At 44.5% G+C, this 19764-nt stretch overlaps 1 protein-coding gene across 1 annotated transcript in view; it reads right to left on the minus strand.

Moving 5' to 3' along the window:
- LOC124551102 (cytochrome P450 4C1-like) overlaps positions 1–19764 on the minus strand; it is a 166656-nt gene that overhangs the window by 32747 nt on the left and 114145 nt on the right. The window contains exon 6 of the mRNA XM_047126033.1: positions 7758–7958. Coding sequence (XP_046981989.1) covers positions 7758–7958 — 201 coding nt within the window. The remainder of the gene's footprint in view (positions 1–7757; positions 7959–19764) is intronic.

Below are 19764 nucleotides of genomic sequence, written 5' to 3' on the forward strand. Positions count from 1 at the left end.
TTTGGAGTTGATAGTGGATCTCTAGAAATACAATTGATCGATTTAAAAAGTAAAGCTTTGTGGAGTGGAAAATTCACAGAGCTGAAAAGCAAATTGGAAGAGTTGGAAGTCCAGAAATGTAATTACGTAACCCAACAAAAGTGGACAGCTTTAAAAGAAATGCCGCGAGTTGAGGCATTTATACTCGACGCATGGAATAAATAGTCTTCCAGATTGCTACAGTGAGGTAAAGAAGCTGGCATTTGGAGTGCGGACTATCTTTGGATCGACATATTCGTGCAAGTAAGCGTTCTCTTGCATGAATATAATTAAAAGTAAAGTAAGGAGCCAACAAACGAATGAAAATTTAGGGTCGTGTTTGATACTTAAAACAACAAGTTATGAGCCAAATTTATCCAAACTTTCTAAAACCATGCAAAGCCAACGCTCCCATTGAATTTGTTCGCTCGAATGTATGTTATCGTTTTTTTTTCATTTTGAAGTACGTGTTACAATGTAAATTTTCTACTTGAATAACCATGCAAAGCCATCGCTCACATTGAATTCGTTTCCTCAATTGTTTGTTATTGAAGTACAAGTTAGTGTTGTAAGTGAATGTTTAATTGTTTTAATATTTTACTTGAATAATAAGTGGTTATGTAATAATACCATATATATATATATATATATATATATATATATATATATATATAATCTAATTTGTTGTGAAAAAACACTACTTATAGTATATGAATAAATATATATTTTTCTTATGAATGAATAGATTTTTTTTTCGTCAAAAAACTTTATTTATGTAAGTACTATTTATTGTTGGCAAGAAAAATTTTTGTGCTCTTTAAGACTTTGAAATTTTATAAATTGTTATTTCTGACTCTTCCGACTGAAAACGTTGGCGACCCCTGGCCTAGGGGAATGTAATAAAATGAACCTGGTTATAGAAAAAAATGTGTTACATTGCTTATTGAACGCCCCTTGTATCTTTGTGCTCACCCGAAGACTGGAATATTAACATCTTTTGCACATATTTACTCAGTCGTTTCTTATGTGAATATTTTATTGGGCACTGCAGCTACAGCAATTTAAACATTTATTTAACGAAGTAATTAGGTTGAACTGTTGAACTGTTTTATACAGGATGGGTATAAAATCAGAATCTATATCTAACAATGATTATTTCCAAAAGTATACACGTTACCATGATTTTTTTGTATTCAGTACACTATTATGGTGTAATATTTAAATGTGTGCAACCGAATTTTCCGCACAGAGCTTGAATCTTTTAGGAAAAGAATCCACAGCCTTTTTAGAATCTGAACTGGGACATTCGACTACACTTCACGAATATTTTGTTCAGTACTGTTACATTGAAGAGAAAAAGAAACTGGTACACCTGCTAATATCGAGTAGGGCCTCCGCGAGCACGCAGAAGTGCAGCAAAACGACATGGCATGGACTGGACCAATATCTGAAGCAGTGCCGGAGAGAACTGGGACCCTGAATTCTGCAATGCTGTCCATAAATCCGTAAGATTACGAGGGGGTGGAGACCTCTTCTGTACAGCACGTTGCAAGGCATCCCAGATATGCTCAATACTATTATTGTCTGGGGAGTTTGGTGGCGAGCGGGAGTGTTTAAACTCAGAAGAGTGTTCCTGGAGCCACTCTGTAGCAATTCTGGACGTGTGGGGTGTCGCATTGTCCTGCTGGAATTGCCCACGTCCGTCGGAATGCACAATGGACATGAATGGATGCAGGTGACCAGACAGGATGCTGACGCACGTGTCACCTGCCAGAGTAGTATCTAGGCGTATCATATCACTCCAACTGAACACGTGCCACACCATTACAGAGCCTCCACCAGCTTGAACAGTCCACTAGTGACATGCAGGGTACATAGATTCATGAGGTTGTCTCCATACCTGAACACGCACATCCTGTCGATACAATCTGAAACGAGACTCGTCCGACCATGCAATATGTTTCCAGTCATGTCGGTGTTCACGCCCCCAGACGGGGAGTAAAGCTTTGTGTCGTGCAGTCTCAAGGGTACACGAGTGGGCTTTCGGCTCCGGAAGCCCATATCGATGTTGTTCCTGCTATTGGTTCACACAGTGAGACTTGTTGTTGGCGCAACACTGAAATCTGCAACAATTTGCAGAAGGGTTGCACTTCCGTCACGTTGAACGATTCTCTACAATGGTCGTTGGTCCCGTTCTTGCAAGATCTTTTTCCGGCCACAGGTATGTCGCAGATTTAATGTTTTACCGGATTCCTGATATTCACGGTACACTCGTGAAATGGTCGTACCAGAAAGTCCCCACTTCATCGCTACCTCGGAGATGCTGTGTCCCATCGCTCGTGCGCCGACTGTAGCACCACGTTCAGTCTCACATAAATCTTGATAACCTGCCATTGTAGCAGCGGTAACCGACCTAACAACTGCGCCAGACACTTGTTGTCTTATATAGGCGATGCCGACCGCAGCGCCGTATTCTGCCTGTTTACATATCTCTGTATTTGAATACGAATGCCTATACCAGTTTCTTTCGCGCATCAGCAGAGTATCCTTTGCTTTTAATTTGTACAGTTTATCCTTAGCGCAGGCCAAAAGGAAGAAGCCGAATGGCATTAGATCAGGACTGTGTGCAGGCCATTGTTTCGGTCCCCGGCGGCCAATCCTTCTGCCAGAGAAACTATCATCAAGTCATTCTCCCAACGGAACTGCGTAGTGGTGCGCAGATCCATCTTGCATCAAGAGCAGTTCCCTTCCATTTACCCATTCTTGAATGACATGCCATACGTTCGAAGCATCTTCAAGTATCGAGTACTATTCGTGGTGTCACATTTTTTCAGCACTTACATTTGAATCCATATTTGATGAATAATGACAAGTGTAACGGTTCACGAAACCTCCAACGTGAAATACCTCTTCATCAGACCACAGTATATTGTAGCTCATTTCGGGATAATCATCTTACCAATCTCGCAAAATTCCATTCTCCTGTCGCAGCCTCATCGAACAGTTGTTGCACGTAAAGTGGGTTCCAAGACCGAAAAAGTAGTTCGCTTTTTAAAATGGCTATTGCCGTGTGACATGACAACGCCATTTCCTTAGCAGGTTGTCTTGTTGACTTTGAAGAGCCCTGTTCAAATATGTGCAGCACAACATTCCAGTTGTCTTCCGACTTGTATGTTGAGAGCCTCCCAGAACGACTTGCATTTTCCACACTACCAGGTGTCATTAGTTTCTTATAATAGCATTTTATGGTCTTGGGGGTTAAGCGTTGCACTCCTACCTCGCTCTTGCCTCAACTATATCTGAACTTGCACCACTGACCACCAAACTTCGTACCTGACAGCACTCAGATTAGAGGTGAAAATTTGTCAGGTCTAGGAGAAGCCCATACTGACGATATTTCCCCGGCACCAGGTTAAGGTCAGAAGGGTGAGTTGTCCACCAGCTCATATCAAAGGGCCATGAGTGCGGCCAGAAACCTTGTTACTTTGTCGTTTGCACGAAGGATTTCAGGGCGTCCTGACAGGGGCTAAAAAATGGTTCAGATGGCTCTGAGCACTATGGGACTCAACTGCTGTGGTCATTAGTCCTCTAGAACTTAGAACTACTTAAACCTAACTAACCTAAGGACATCACACACATCCATGCCCGAGGCAGGATTCGAACCTGCGACCGTAGCAGTTGCACGGTTCCGGACTGCGCGCCTAGAACCGCGAGACCACCGCGGCCGGCATCCTGACAGGGGCCACGTGAAGAGGTGGCTGAGAAAGTTCAACACAGGATGCGACTGCTGGAACACTCTCTTGCTCGCCATGCTGCCTGGTCTTGACAGTGCCTGAGTGCTGAAGCGTGCTACATCACACATGGATTGTGCTAAGTGTGTACACCCCCACGTGGGATGGACTGTGAGCAAGTGTGGTGTTTAACAGTAATTGGCCCCCTGTGTGGTGCGTCACAATGAATGGAAGGCGGCTGCTGGCTGGGCTCTAAACTCTTGTGACGTGTGTTTCACTGATGATCTACTGGAATTTCATCGACGTAACCGGATCATGTAGAATCTGTTCAATCTTTATTTTTTACATCTGTGTCACTGGTTTCGATCCACAGGAGACCCATTCTATTGTAATGTACCCAGCCGCACTTCGTCGAACTAATAAAATAAGAGTAACACAGTTAGAGCTTATCAACGTGGTTTATAAGGGTTTTTCATGTGATGAGGCCAACTTGTGTTTGGTTATTTCCCGAGAAACTCATTAGTTTTAAGAACATGCATCAAGTCTTGTCTTCGGTATTACATGGACTTCCCTTGTGTACAGGAACTGGTAAAAATTATATATAATGTCTTCCACGCCCTGTGGCGTGCCAAGTGTTGATTAGCCTGTAATTATTTTCGATACATTTTTCCTGTTCCGTGGCTGTGTACTACTCTGATGAAATTACATTTATGGCACGTGTGTAACACCGACTTCTTTGCTGTGGCGTAACGTACCCAATTAGCGCAGGTAGCCTTCGTAATTTGTAAATTACACGCACACCTATACCCAGCAACCCTTAACTGATGGGTTGAATCAGCGAAATGGTGAAGCAGATTGGAAATCTGTCATTACTTTTAATCATTGAAATTTTGATTATGTCTCTTAACTCTGCTGATGAAGGGTTTTACTTTATTGAAGACTGCATTTACGAGGGTTGTTTTTTAAGTAAGGGCCGCTTTTATTTTTAAAAAAGGATACAAAAACTTTTGTAAAAAAACTTTTATTTTCTGATTCTACACACTTTTACCTATTTTTCTACATAGTTGCCTTGTTTATTTAAGCACTTGTCCTACCGTACAACTAAGTTTCTAATTCCCTCTTCAAAGAATTCGGCCGCCTGCTCCGACAACCAAGAGTTCACGGCCGCTTTCACTTCGTCGTCGTCATTGAAGCACTGCCCGCCAAGATGGTGTTTCAGGTACCGGAAAAGGTGAAAATCGCTAGGAGCAAGGTCGGGGCTGTATGGTGCATGGTCCAAAACTTCCCAGCCAAAAGAATCAATCAAATCACGAGTCTTTTGAGAGGTGTGAGGCCTAGCATTATCGTGCAGGAGCAAAACTCCTTTTGTCAGCATGCCGCGCCTTTTGTTTTGAATTGCTCTGCGGAGCTTCTTTAGAGTTGCACAGTAGGCATCTGAGTTGATTGTCGTTCCTCGTGGCATAAAGTCCACTAGCAAAACACCGCGCCTGTCCCAGAACACAGTTGCCATAATCTTGCGCTTTGACAGCGTCTGTTTGGCTTTGACCTTGACGGGTGAGGTTGTGTGTCGCCATTCCATCGATTGTTGCTTGCTTTCGGGAGTGATATGGGATACCCATGTTTCATCTCCAGTGACAATTTGACTCAACATGTCATCCCCTTCTTTCTCGTAACGAATCAAAACGTCCAATGAAGTGGCAAATATCTTCCCTTTGTGGTCCTCTGTGAGGAGTCTGGGTACCCACCAAGAACACAGTTTCTTAAAGTTTAGGTGTTCAGACACAATTTTGTACAAAACCGATTCCAAAGAAAGAGTGGAAATTGTGAATCTTCTGTCCTCACGAATCTTTGTTTCGACTGCAGCCACCAAATCATCAGTGATCACAGAGGGCCGGCCTGAGCGTTCTTCGTCATGGACGTTTTGACGGCCATTTTAAAACACTCTAACCCATTGACGCACTTTACCTTCACTCATTGCATTCGAGCCATAAACTTCTGTTAACTGACAATGAATTTCTGCAGCTGATAGGCTTCTCGCGGTCAAAAGACGTATCACTGACCGTATCTCACACGCGGCGGGCGATTCAATAATCGTAAACACTATAAAGTAGCACAGCGATGCGTACACGTCAGCTACAGAGCTGCAACTTGCATCGGTGTGAACGGGAAGGATGCCGGCAAGTGGCGCGGTGGCTTGTTGCGGCGTCCGCGCGAACTACGGGACTATACGCGCGAACCGCCCTTACTTAAAAAACAACCCTCGTATAAATGTAATAAATTAATGGAAGAATATTTGTTGAAGTTATTTTAAATTTTCTTTCAATATTTCTTTAACTGTTAAATTTATTTTTGCTTGTAAATTATTTTTCTTAACCTGTTTTAACATGGATTATTGAATATCTTTTTTTAAATTATGCCGAATTCCGTTGTTAGTACCTATGCAGATTGTGAAAGAACTTTACTTTTCTGGAGCTCAGTACCTCGCCACTCTGTGCTCCATGCATTGGTACATCCTACCACTTAGGCTGCTACTTAGTTGGAGTCAATACCCTGGCAGCACTGCCAATAACGACAAACAGAAGTGAATTCTCTAAAAGGTGTCCATATAGGGAACCTGGGGGAGCATTCTCACATGGCATGCCTTCTGAGGGCAGTCTTGGGAAACAGTAGCCGAAATGAGTGATTATTCACCAACATTTTGTTATTCGCCACCACCACCACTAACAACAACAACAACATCACCACCAGCATAATCATCAATATCACAAAAGAACAGTGACAACAATAACAAACTAAACGGAAGTCCCGAAGATGTTGTTCGCAAATTGAAATTGAGGGCACTACTGTGTACCACATCTTAGACTGTAGTCTTCGGATGCAGCAGCGTGAGGGCAACTTCTCTCATAGATATTCGTATCCAACCCCACGAACAAACCCGCCACTCACACCTTCAGTAACAACAATTACATAAAAATTGTCATGTGGCTAAGCCATCGCCCTACAGGATCTTGATCGATTTAATACCTGAAGCACATATTTCACTTACAGGTTTCCTGCTGTGTGTCCCTTTCCCATGACATCGCTGTGCTACTCTGTTCTGTGCGTGGAGAAACTGATATGTTGTTGCACCCATCCAAGAAATGAGCCATCTGGCAGTTTTCTTTGGGGATTTTCATTGTCACTTCAGAATCCTGCAGCTTGCCTATTAGTTTGCTGCACACGTAAGTAACCCTCCCATCCTAAGGGCAGAATGAGACTGACAAATATGGTTTACTCTGATCCTGATTGAAGATGTGACATGTCTAATGTAAAAGACAAATTAAAAAAAAGCTACGTACAGTGCTGCAAATGCTTCTTAAGCTGATACTCAGCTTGGCATCATTATCAACAGAAAACACCTCCAATGAACTCACTCAACTGCAGTCTGCATACAAAATCTTGGAGTTATAGTACAGCAACCTGGCTCATGATTACAGTCCTGAGGCACAGAAGCTAGTTGGTCACAATTCACATAGATTTTGGTACCCAAGGCCACAAACACAATTACCACCACCACCACTGCCGCCGCCACCACCACTACCACCACTAACACACTGTCACCACCACTAACACTACCAAAAGTTCTGGTTCTCATATATAATCTTGGTGCTTTTCTATCACACCTCACCTTAAAACTGCAATAGTGAGCCAATGCAGATTGTGGGAGGAAGTTCAACTTGTGTTATAATGCATTACCCCTGTGGCACACAACAATCTAAACTGTAGCCTTAAAGAAGTTGTGGTCCAGATACGGAACCTTATGGGCATCTTCTTAGTATGCCTGGTGCCTGAAGGTGTGGGACACAGCAGACACAGACCTGTTACCTTACTGGCGCTATGCTACCTAGTATCATTACGACAACAACCTAAACAGGTCCCCTCTATGCTGGTCCACAAATGAAACTGTAGAGGCACTCTCTCATGGAACGCCTCGCTAGCACACTCAGTAGGCCTTGGGCAGTGGCTCACCTTTATGATGCTCTCCAACACCTTGAGGCAGCCCAGGTCAGCGGCGCTGGCAGCACGCAGGAAGTCGCCGCCCTGGCCAAAGACTTCTCTCAGCTCCTGCCGGGCTGCATCCTGCCACTCTGGATGGAGGGCCAGCAGAGCCAGCACGAAGCCCATTGTCACAGCCGTCGTCTCAGTGCCGGCCAGTGCCAGATTCATGATCTGAAAATCGTTTCACTTAGATTAGCTTGGGTGCACTTTTCATCCTGTGTGCTAATTAATCGGAGTTCCGCATTAACTTGCAAACTCTAAGCCTGAAATTAGTATAGTATGCTACGGTGCATCAGCACGGCTTTAGGAAGCATCGCTCCTGCAAAACGCAACTCGCCCATTTTTCACACGATATCTTGCGAACCATGGATGAAGGGTATCAGACGGATGCCATATTCGTTGACTTCCGGAAAACGTTTGACTCGGTGCCCCACTGGAGTCTCCTAAATAAGGTACGAACATATGGAATTTGTTCCCAAATATGTGAGTGGCTCAAAGACTTTTTAAGTAATAGAACCCAGTACGTTGTCCTCGATGGTGAGTGTTCATCCGAGGTGAGGGTATCATCTGGTGTGCCCCAGGTAAGTGTGGTAGGTCCGCTGTTGTTTTCTATCTACATAAATGATCTTTTGGATAGGGTGGATAGCAATGTGCGGCTGTTTGCTGATGATGCTGTGGTGTGCGGGAAGGTGTCGTCGTTGAGTGACTGTAGGAGGATACAAGCTGACTTGGACAGGATTTGTGATTGGTGTAAAGAATGGCAGCTAACTCTAAATATAGATAAATGTAAATTAATGCAGATGAATAGGAAAAAATATCCTGTAATATTTGAATACTCCATTAGTAGTGTAGCGCTTGACACAGTCACGTCGATTAAATATTTGGGGGTAACATTGCAGAGCGATATGAACTGGGACATGCATGTAATGGCAGTTGTGGGGAAGGCGGATGGTCATCTTCGGTTCATTGGTAGAATTCTGGGAAGATGTGGTTCATCTGTAAAGGAGACCGCTTATAAAACACTAATACGACCTATTCTTGAGTACTGCTAGAGCGTTTGGGATCCCTATCAGGTCGGATTGAGGGAGGACATAGAAGCAATTCAGAGGCGGGCTGCTAGATTTGTTACTGGTAGGGTTGATCATCACACGAGTGTTACGGAAATGCTTCAGGAACTCGGGTGGGAGCCTCTGCAGGAAAGGAGGCGTTCTTTTCGTGAATCGCTACTGAGGAAATTTAGAGAACCAGCATTTGAGGCTGACTGCAGTACAGTTTTACTGCCGCCAACTTATATTTCGCGGAAAGACTACAAAGATAAGAGAGATTAGGGCTCGTACAGAGGCATATAGGCAGTCATTTTTCCCTTGTTCTGTTTGGGAGTGGAGTTGTGGTACGAGGTACCCTCCGCCACGCACCGTATGTTGGATTGCGGAGTATGTATGTAGATGTAGATGTAGATGTAGACAATTGTTTTTGCAGGTCTTAATATACAGGAAGATTCTGTGATGATATTAAAAAACTTTCACATATGACGGGCAAGAGTATAAATGTATCAATTTGACATAAGGAACTCTAGTCCGGAAACGACCAAAACGAAAGGTATAAGCGAAAACATATTGAAGTTCCGCCTTATTTAAGTGCAGATTTCAGGCTAAGGGTTCGAACTTCTCAACACGGATCATTACTTACAGAAGTTCCAGCCCACCCAGTTAGCCGTTTGGTCTAAAGCACTTCCGGGCGGGAAGGTGTGGCGGTCCCTGGCACGAATCCGCCCGGCAGATTAGTGTCGAGATCCAGTGTGCTGGCCAGTCTGTGGAAGATTTTTAAGGCGGTATTCCATCTGCCTCGGGTGGTTCCCCTTATTCCACCTCAATTACACTATGTCGGCGATTGTTGTGCAACCACTTTCTCCATGAACGCGTTCTCCATAATTACTCTACCACGCAAACATTGGGGTTACACTCGTCTGGTGCGAGACGTTCCCGGAGGGGGGGGGGGGGGGTCCACTGGGGACCGATCCACACAATGACTCTGGGTTCAGTGTGGGGCGGCGGTGGGGTTAATGGACTGCTGTAGCCTGTTGTGGGGTTGTGAACCACTGAGGGTTATGGCGGGGACAAAGCCTCTCCATCGTTTCTTGGTCACCAGTTCCATATAATACAATGCAATACAATACAAATACAGAAGTCATACTGAATACTCTCCAGCACTTTCAGACAACTACATCTACATCTACATGATTACAGTTCGTAATTTAGTGCCTGGCAGAGGGGTTATAGAACCACCTTCAAGCTATTCCTCTGCTTTCCTATTCTCGAACAGCGTGTGGAAAAACGAACACTTAAATCTTTATGTGCAAGCTCTGATTTTTCTTCCTTTATCACGATGATCACCCCTCCCTTCGTAGGTGCGTGCCAACAAAATACTTTCGCACTCTGAGCAGAAAGTCGGTGACTGAGATTGTATGAGAAGATCCTTCCGCAAAGAACAACGCCTTTGTTTTAATGATTGCCACCCCAATTCACGTTTCATATCCGTGGTACTCTCTGCCCCATTTCGCAACAGTAAAAAATGAGCTTCCCTTCTTTGAACTTTTCTGATGTCCTCCGTCGATCCCATCTGATGCGGATTCCACATCACACAGCAATACTCCAGAATAGGACTTATTACATGCGTGGTGCAGGCAGTCTCCTATAGTAGACCTGTTGCATTTTCTCAGAATTCTGCCAATAAATCGTACGCTTTGGTTTGCTTTACCTACAACATTAGCTTTGTGATCGTTCAAACTTAAGATATTCGTGATTGTAATCCCTAAGTATTTAGTTGTATTTACAGCCTTTAGATTTGTGTGATTTATCATGTAACCGAAATTTAGCGGATTCCTTTTGGTACTCATGAGAATAACTTCATACTTTTCATTACTGAGAGTCAATTGCCACTTTTCGCCCCATAGATATATCTTATCTAAATCGTTTTGAAATTCGTTTTGATTATCCAATGACTTAATAAGATGGTAAATGACAGCATCATCTGCAAACAACGGCTGAGTGCTACTCAGATTGTCTCCTAAATCGTTTATGTGCACCGGTAACAGCAGGGGGCCTATAACACTTCCTTGGGGAACTCAAAATATTACTTCTGTTTTACTTGGTGACTTTCGGACGACTGCTACGAATTGTGAAATTTCTGACACGAAACCACGAATTCAGTGGCACAAGTGAGACGATAATCCTTATGCACGCAATTTGATTAGAAGCTGCTTGTGAGGTACGGTGTCAGAAGTCTTCTGGAAATCTAAAAACATGAAATCAATTTGACTCCCTCTGTCAACAGCACTCATTATTTCGTGAGAATAAGGAGCTACTTGTGTTTCACAAGAACGATTTTTTCTGCTTCTGTGCTGGCTGTTTGCCAACAGATCATTTTCTTCGGGATAACTCATAATGTTCGAACGCAGTATTTGTTCCATTATCCTACTGCAAATCGACGTTAGCGATGTTGAGCTATAATATAGCAGACTACTCCTAATTTCTTTCCTTGAGTGTTGGTGTGACCTGTGCAACTTTCCAATCTTTAGGTACAGATCTTTCAACTAGAGATCGGTTGTATATGATTGCTAAATATGGAGCTATTGTATGAGCATACTGTGAGAGAAACCTGACTGGTACACAATCAGGACCCGAGGCCTTGCCTTTAAAGGTGTTTGAAGTTGATTTGCTACACCTAGGATATCTACAGGGTGTTTCAAAAATGACCGGTATATTTGAAACGGCAATAAAAACTAAACGAGCAGCGATAGAAATACACCGTTTGTTGCAATATGCTTGGGACAACAGTATATTTTCAGGCAGACAAACTTTCGAAATTACAGTAGTTACAATTTTCAACCACAGATGGCGCTGCGGTCTGGGAAACTCTATAGTACGATATTTTCCACATATCCACCATGCGTAGCAATAATATGGCGTAGTCTCTGAATGAAATTACCCGAAACCTTTGACAACGTGTCTGGCGGAATGGCTTCACATGCAGATGAGATGTACTGCTTCAGCTATTCAATTGTTTCTGGATTCTGGCGGTACACCTGGTCTTTCAAGTGTCCCCATAGAAAGAAGTCACAGGGGTTCATGTCTGGCGAATAGGGAGGCCAATCCACGCCGCCTCCTGTATGTTTCGGATAGCCCAAAGCAATCACACGATCATCGAAATATTCATTCAGGAAATTAAAGACGTCGGCCGTGCGATGTGGCCAGGCACCATCTTGCATAAACCACGAGGTGCTCGCAGTGTCGTCTAAGGCAGTTTGTACCGCCACAAATTCACGAAGAATGTCCAGATAGCGTGATGCAGTAATCGTTTCGGATCTGAAAAATGGGCCAATGATTCCTTTGGAAGAAATGGCGGCCCAGACCAGTACTTTTTGAGGATGCAGGGACGATGGGACTGCAACATGGGGCTTTTCGGTTCCCCATATGCGCCAGTTCTGTTTATTGACGAAGCCGTCCAGGTAAAAATAAGCTTCGTCAGTAAACCAAATGCTGCCCACATGCATATCGCCGTCATCAATCCTGTGCACTATATCGTTAGCGAATGTCTCTCGTGCAGCAATGGTAGGGGGGCTGAGGGGTTGCCGCGTTTGAATTTTGTATGGATAGAGGTGTAAACTCTGGCGCATGAGACGATACGTGGACGTTGGCGTCATTTGGACCGCAGCTGCAACACAGCGAACGGAAACCCGAGGCCGCTGTCGGATCACCTGCTGCACTAGCTGCGCGTTGCCCTCTGTGGTTGCCGTACGCGGTCGCCCTACCTTTCCAGCACATTCATCCGTCACGTTCCCAGTCCGTTGAAATTTTTCAAACAGATCCTTTATTGTATCGCTTTTCGCTCTTTTGGTTACATTAAACCTCCGCTGAAAACTTCGTCTTGTTGCAACAACACTGTGTTCTAGGCGGTGGAATTCCAACACCAGAAAAATCCTCTGTTCTAAGGAATAAACCATGTTGTCTACAGCACACATGCACGTTGTGAACAGCACACACTTACAGCAGAAAGACGACCTACAGAATGGCGCACCCACAGACTGCGTTGTCTTCTATATCTTTCACATCACTTGCAGCATCATCTGTTGTTGAAAATTGTAACTACTGTAATTTCTAAAGTTTGTCCGCCTGAAAATGTACTGTTGTCCCAAGCATATTGCAACAAACGGTGTATTTCTATCGCTGCTCGTTTAGTTTTTATTGCCGTTTCAAATATACCGGTCATTTTTGAAACACCCTGTACATGTAAGTGACTCGTTTTGGCAGTTGTTGATAGGCTTGTAACAGTGCACGTAACTTGAAGTCAGAGAGACTGAAAATCCTAAGTCTACTGTATGGTAATAGTGAATTTCACTTACCTGCGCAAGTTTCAAAACATACTATATTTTCAACAGTTGTTCAAAATGGCGTCCTCCAGCGTCAACGCAAGTATGTCACCGTTGTACAAAGTTGTGTCATAAGTTCTAATATGTCGTCAGAGCAATGTCACAGATAGTAAGAATTCTCGCCTGGATATCCATTCAGTCTCAACAGGTGTCACATACACAAGACTTTTGACATGGTCCCACAAGAAGAAATCAAGTGAGTTGAGATCAGGTGACTGTGTCTATCCAGTTTTCAGGAAATGTCTAATCCACGTGTTCACAAACCCTCAGTCGAAAGTGAAGTGGGGCTATGTCACGGTGCAACCACATCCGTTGACGAAAAACAAGTTGGATATTTTTCAGGAAGGTAGGTAGTATGTGTCAGAGGAATATCGTGTACACTGGTGGATTTAAGTAGGGAAGAATAAGTTATGGGCCTGGTATGTAGTTGGTGTCTATTCCTGCCCACACACTGATGGATAAACTGTGTTGATGGCTCTTCACAGCTGTTGTGTGCTGCTTCTCATGACTCCATTTGGTTAGGGCTGTTCGATGTTGGTACTTCAACTTGCAGTCTACTGAAGTACAGACATTGTATACATGACTATTGCAACTATTTAACAATCCGTATGTAATGTAACAGCTCCGTCCGTGAAAAGTGCATACGCAGGAAAGTGAGGATCGACTGTAAAGTGTTGCAAGAACCATTGGCTGAACACAACATGAGATCAAAAATCAGTTGGAGTCAAAGTATGCGATGTGATGGAGGGGTGTAGCTGCATCTAGCTTAATACGCAGCAGACAGTACTCTGTGAAAAGTTCATTTGGCATGCAAACGATCGAATGCTGATTACAGATGCCTCAGTCACTCGAGCAAGCACGGGATTTTGTAATTTGGGAGTCTGTGAAGTTCATCGTCCTCCTTGGTTCTTGTAGTGTGGTACCAATTACCTGGTCCACTTAATCGCTAGAGCAGTCCTGGAAACATGGTGTGGGCCAGATGTCTTCTACATGGGCATTTGGTCCTGTTCAACCATTATACTTCTCTGCTGCCTCCATTTGCTTGCCTATACACGAAAATGAAGCCTGCAAGTTCCGTCACCAGGCACATCTCCATTTGGTTAGGGCTGGTCGACTGTTAGTACTTCAACTTGCAGTCTACTACAGTATAGACATTGTATACAAGGGTTGCTCATGTCAGTACACAGTTCGCTATATGCATTGGATTAGCTGCGTTACTATCCCAACTTCTACACCTAAGTGTTCATCAGGGTTGCCTACCTACAGGCTTGCCGACGACAGTACCGATACATGTATTCCACTGTCAGAGGTATTATAACGATTTTTGCTTACAACTTTCGACTTGGTCTTTCCCAGACCAGGGTCCCTTACCTGAAATTGGTACATTTACCCCCCTCATGCCCGGAAGTTTGTAAGATCACAGAATCAACCTGTATCCAGGGTGTCCCAGTATTGTTGCGACAAACTTAGAGGGGTTGAAGAGGGATACGAACCCTTGTTTTTAAATTTCATCTAACAACGCTACAGAGCGATGAGGTTATATAGGTGCTGGTGCCTGCCTCTAGCAACCCTTTCGGCAGCAAACGTTTCTTAGAACACTGATGGACCGTAGGCAGAACGTCTGGCAATGTTGTTTGTTATTCAGTGATCGCTACTGACTGCCATGATGGCAGTTTCCCAGAGGGAGAAGTGTTAAGTAATTGATCGATTTAATTAAGTAATTACTTTGATATCAAAAGTGTGTTGTATCAGTGAGGGGGAGGAAGGAGGCTTGGAGGTTTCCAGGGGGGTGTGAGGAGGAGGAGGAGGAGGGTTAGTGGGAGGTGTGGGGGAGGTTTTTCAGAAAGTTTATCCCCAGGGGGTCATAATCCAGTTAGTAGAGAAATACGAGGTGCATTCAAGTTCTAAGGCCTCCGATTTTTTAATTAACGACGCACCCGAAATCGATGAAACTGGCGCTACTTTTCGACGTAATCGCCCTGCAGACGTACACATTTTTCACAACGCTGACGCCATGATTCCATGGCAGCGGCGAAGGCTTCTTTAGGAGTCTGTTTTGACCACTGGAAAATCGCTGAGGCAATAGCAGCACGGCTGGTGAATGTGTGGCCACGGAGAGTGTCTTTCATTGTTGGAAAAAGCCAAAAGTCACTAGGAGCCAGGTCAGGTGAGTAGGGAGCATGAGGAATCACTTCAAAGTTGTTATCACGAAGAAACTGTTGCGTAACGTTAGCTCGATGTGCGGGTGTGTTGTCTTGGTGAAACAGCACACGCGCAGCCCTTCCCGGACGTGTTTATTGCAGTGCAGGAAGGAATTTGTTCTTCAAAACATTTTCATAGGATGCACCTGTTACCGTAGTGCCCTTTGGAACGCAATGGGTAAGGATTACGCCCTCGCTGTCCCAGAACATGGACACCATCATTTTTTCAGCACTGGCGGTTACCCGAAATATTTTTGGTGGCGGTGAATCTGTGTGCTTCCATTGAGCTGACTGGCGCTTTGTTTCTGGATTGAAAAATGGTATCCACATCTCATCCATTGTCACAACCGACGAAAAGAAAGTCCCATTCATGCTGTCGTTGCGCGTCAACATTGCTCGGTAACATGCCACACAGGCAGCCGTGTGGTCATCCGTCAGCATTCGTTGCACCCACCTGGATGACACTTTTCGCATTTTCAGGTCGTCATGAAGGATTGTGTGCACAGAGACCACAGAAATACCAACTCTGGAGGCGATCTGTTCAACAGTAATTCGGCAATCCCCCAAAACAATTCTCTCCACTTTCTCGATCATGTCGTCAGACCGGCTTGTGCGAGCCCGAGGTTGTTTCGGTTTGTTGTCACACGATGTTCTGCCTTCATTAAACTGTCGCACCCACGAACGCACTTTCGACACATCCATAACTCCATCACCACATGTCTCCTTCAACTGTCGATGAATTTCAATTGGTTTCACACCACAAAAATTCAGAAAACGAATGATTGCACGCTGTTCAAGTAAGGAAAACGTCGCCATTTTAAGTATTTAAAACAGTTCTCCTTCTCGCCGCTGGCGGTAAAATTCCATCTGCCATACGGTGCTGCCATCTCTGGGACGTATTGACAATGAATGCGGCCTCATTTTAAAACAATGCGCATGTCTCTATCTCTTTCCAGTCCGGAGAAAAAAATCGGAGGCCTTAGAACTTGAATGCACCTCGTAGGTTAAGGACCTGTTAATCAAAGGAGAACAATGGGTTTGCCCCTGAATGTATGCTAGCCCCTGATGTAGGCCACTTGCACTAACAAATCGTCCTGATGCCCTTTTGCCCCACTACTTGTCTCCTATGAATGTGAAGCTCAGTTACCTCGGTGGATGATAGTTTCAGATACGGGTTTTGATCTGCAGTTTGTTTTTCTCCTGGAACCCTGTAAAATCTCCAGTGATTTTCGGTGTACAGGAGAAAAATAAACTGCAGAATGAAACCCATGGCGGTAACCGCCCTCCATCATGGCAAAATGCATTGCATTCATGGCAGACAAGGATTGTCTGCAAGCAGCTTACTTCATCTTCTCTTATCTACCCTAGAGTCTCGGCAACAACGGTACCATTTCAGGTATTTCACTATCAGAGGTTTCAGAACGATTTTCACTCGTAACTTTCGACTCGGTATCCAGAATGAGATTTTCACTCTACAGCGGAGTGTGCGCTGATATGAAACTTCCTGGTAGATTATAACTGCGCCCGACCGAGACTCGAACTCGGGACCTTTAGCGGGCAAGTGCTCTAGCATCTGAGCTACCGAATCACGACTCACGCCCGGTACTCACAGCTTTACTTCTACCAGTATCTCGTCTCCTACCTTCCAAACTTTACAGAAGCTCTCCTACGAAACTTGCAGGTCCCGAGTTCGAGTCTCGGTCGGGCACACAGTTTTAATCTGCCAGGTAGTTTCAAGTTTCGACTCGGTAGTTTCCGAACCAGGGTCCATACGACAAACTGATACATTTACCCTTCTGCCTCATCCCTGAATAATCTACAACATCTCCACAGGTATCACCTTGTATACAGGTTGTCCCAGAAATGTTGCGATGAACTTCGAGGGGTTGTAGAAAGTGTCTTGAGGAGCAAATCGAGGACAGAAAACCGTGTCTGCAAACACGTGTCCAGAACTGTTATCCATTAAGGCAACAGAGCATCGCATTCATAGGAGACAAGGGCTGTCTACTCAGTACGTATCTCCGTCCACAGCTCGTGGTGTAGTGTCTAACGTTGCTGCCTCTGGATCACAGGGTCCCAGGTTAGAGTCCCGGCCAGGTTGGGGATTTTCTCCTTCCGGGAACTGGGTGTTCGTGTTGTCGTCATCATTCGATCACCATTCACGAAAGTGGCGAGATTGGACTGTATAAAGATTGGGAATTTGTACGGGTGCTTATAACTGCTCAGTGGAGCGCCCTGCAAACCAAACATCATCATCACCCAACTCCTCTACTTAGGCCAGCCGAGCAGACAAAGAAACGCTCTATTTTTTTTGTTGAATACCTTATCTGGGTACAGTATCCAAAATAGTAGGCAGATCTATGAGAAGTAAAAGCATTATTCCAGCGTATTTTACTTTTTCGGACCTAGACAGTAAACTCAGGCACAAGGAAAAAGCTGTGGTAAGTCGATATAATGAAGCAGGCGTATACTGCATTGCATGCGATGATTTCCGTCAGAATTATACAAAACAAACCGGTAGGTCATTTCGAATAAGATTTGAGGAACTCAATTTAAATAATCCCCGATCTGCATTAACAGCGCACTAATGTAAAGAGGGTCGCAGCATCATAAGCCCTTCAGAAAGTTTAAAAATACTTCATAAAGAACGAAAACGCTGTATTTTGAATGTGTTAGAGAAAGTAGAAATTTTTAAATATAAAAAATAAAATGCACAGTTCACGTTGAATAATCGGTTATAATTAAATGATCACAGCATTCATGCTAATTTTAACTGTTTATTCGACTAGATATTAGTACGTAATAAAATTCTCTATTATCCTCGGTTATGAAGGTAGTGATCCAGCGCTCCTAGTCAATAGTATATGACGTCAGACTCTCCACATGGACAGCTTCCGTTCAGCCAGCCAGCTAGTCTCCCTTACTTGTTCGGGTGGCCCCCTTTTACTTTGCCCAACACTGAGTTGCCTTGCTGTCACACTTTTAAGGCACTGCCACCTGATACATTCGTGGCATAGTGCCACGAATACGTACACTACTGGCCATCAAAACTGCTACACCACGAAGGTGACGTGCTACAGACGCGAAATATAGCCAACAGGAAGAAGATGCTGTGATACGCAAACGATTAGCTTTTCAGAGCATTCACACAAGGTTGACGCCGGTGGCGACACCTACAACGTGCTGACATGAGGAAAGTTTCCAATCGATTTCTCATACACAAACAGCAGTTGACCGGCGTTGCCTATTGAAACGTTGTTGTGATGCCTCGTGTAAGGAGGAGAAATGCGTACCGTCACGTTTCCGAATTTGATAAAAGTCGGATTGTAGCCTATCGCGATTGCGGTTTATCGTATCGCGACATTGCTGCTCGCGTTGGTCGAGATCCAATAACTGTTAGCAGAACATGGAATCGGTGGGTTCAGGAGGATAATACGGAACGCCGTGCTGCATCCCAATAGCCTCGTATCACTAGCAGTCGAGATGACATGCATCTTATCCACATAGCTGTAACGGATCGTGCAGCCACGTCTCGATCCCTGAGTCAACAGATGGGGACGTTTGCAAGACAACAACCATCTGCACGAACAGTTCGACGACGTTTGCAGCAGCACGGACTGTCAGCTCGGAGACCGTGGCTGCGGTTACTCTTGACACTGCATCACAGACAGGAGGGCCTGCGATGGTGTACTCAACGACGAACCTGGGTGCACGAATGGCAAATGGTCATTTTTTTTCGGATGAATCCAGGTTCTGTTTACAGCATCATGATGGTCGCATCCGTGTTTGGCGACATCGCGGTGAACGCACATTGGAAGCGTGTATTCGTCATCGCCGTATCACCCGGCGTGATGGTATGAGGTGCCATAGGTTACACGTCTCGGTCACCTCTTGTTCGGATTGATGGCAGTTTGAACAGTGGACGTTACATTTCAGGTGTGTTACGACCCGTGGCTCTACCCTTCATTCGATCCCTGCGAAACCCTACATTTCAGCAGGATAATGCACGACCGCATGTTGCATATACTGTACGGGCCTTTCTGGATAGAGAAAATGTTCGACTGCTGCCCTGGCCAGCACAATCTCCAGATCTCTCACCAATTGAAAACGTCTTTTCAATGGTGGGTTAGCAACTGGCTCGTCACAATACGCCAGTCACTACTCTTGATGAACTGTGGTATCGTGTTGAAGCTGCATGGGCAGCTGTACCTGTACACGCCATCCAAGCTCTGTTTGACTCAATGCCCAGGCGTATCAAGGCCGTTATTACGGCCAGAGGTGGTTGTTCTGGGTATTGATTTGTCAGGATCTGTGCACCCAAACTGCGTGAAAATGTCAGTTCTAATAT

This window comes from Schistocerca americana, chromosome 9 (genome assembly GCF_021461395.2).
Source record: "Schistocerca americana isolate TAMUIC-IGC-003095 chromosome 9, iqSchAmer2.1, whole genome shotgun sequence".
Lineage (NCBI taxonomy): Eukaryota > Metazoa > Arthropoda > Insecta > Orthoptera > Acrididae > Schistocerca > Schistocerca americana.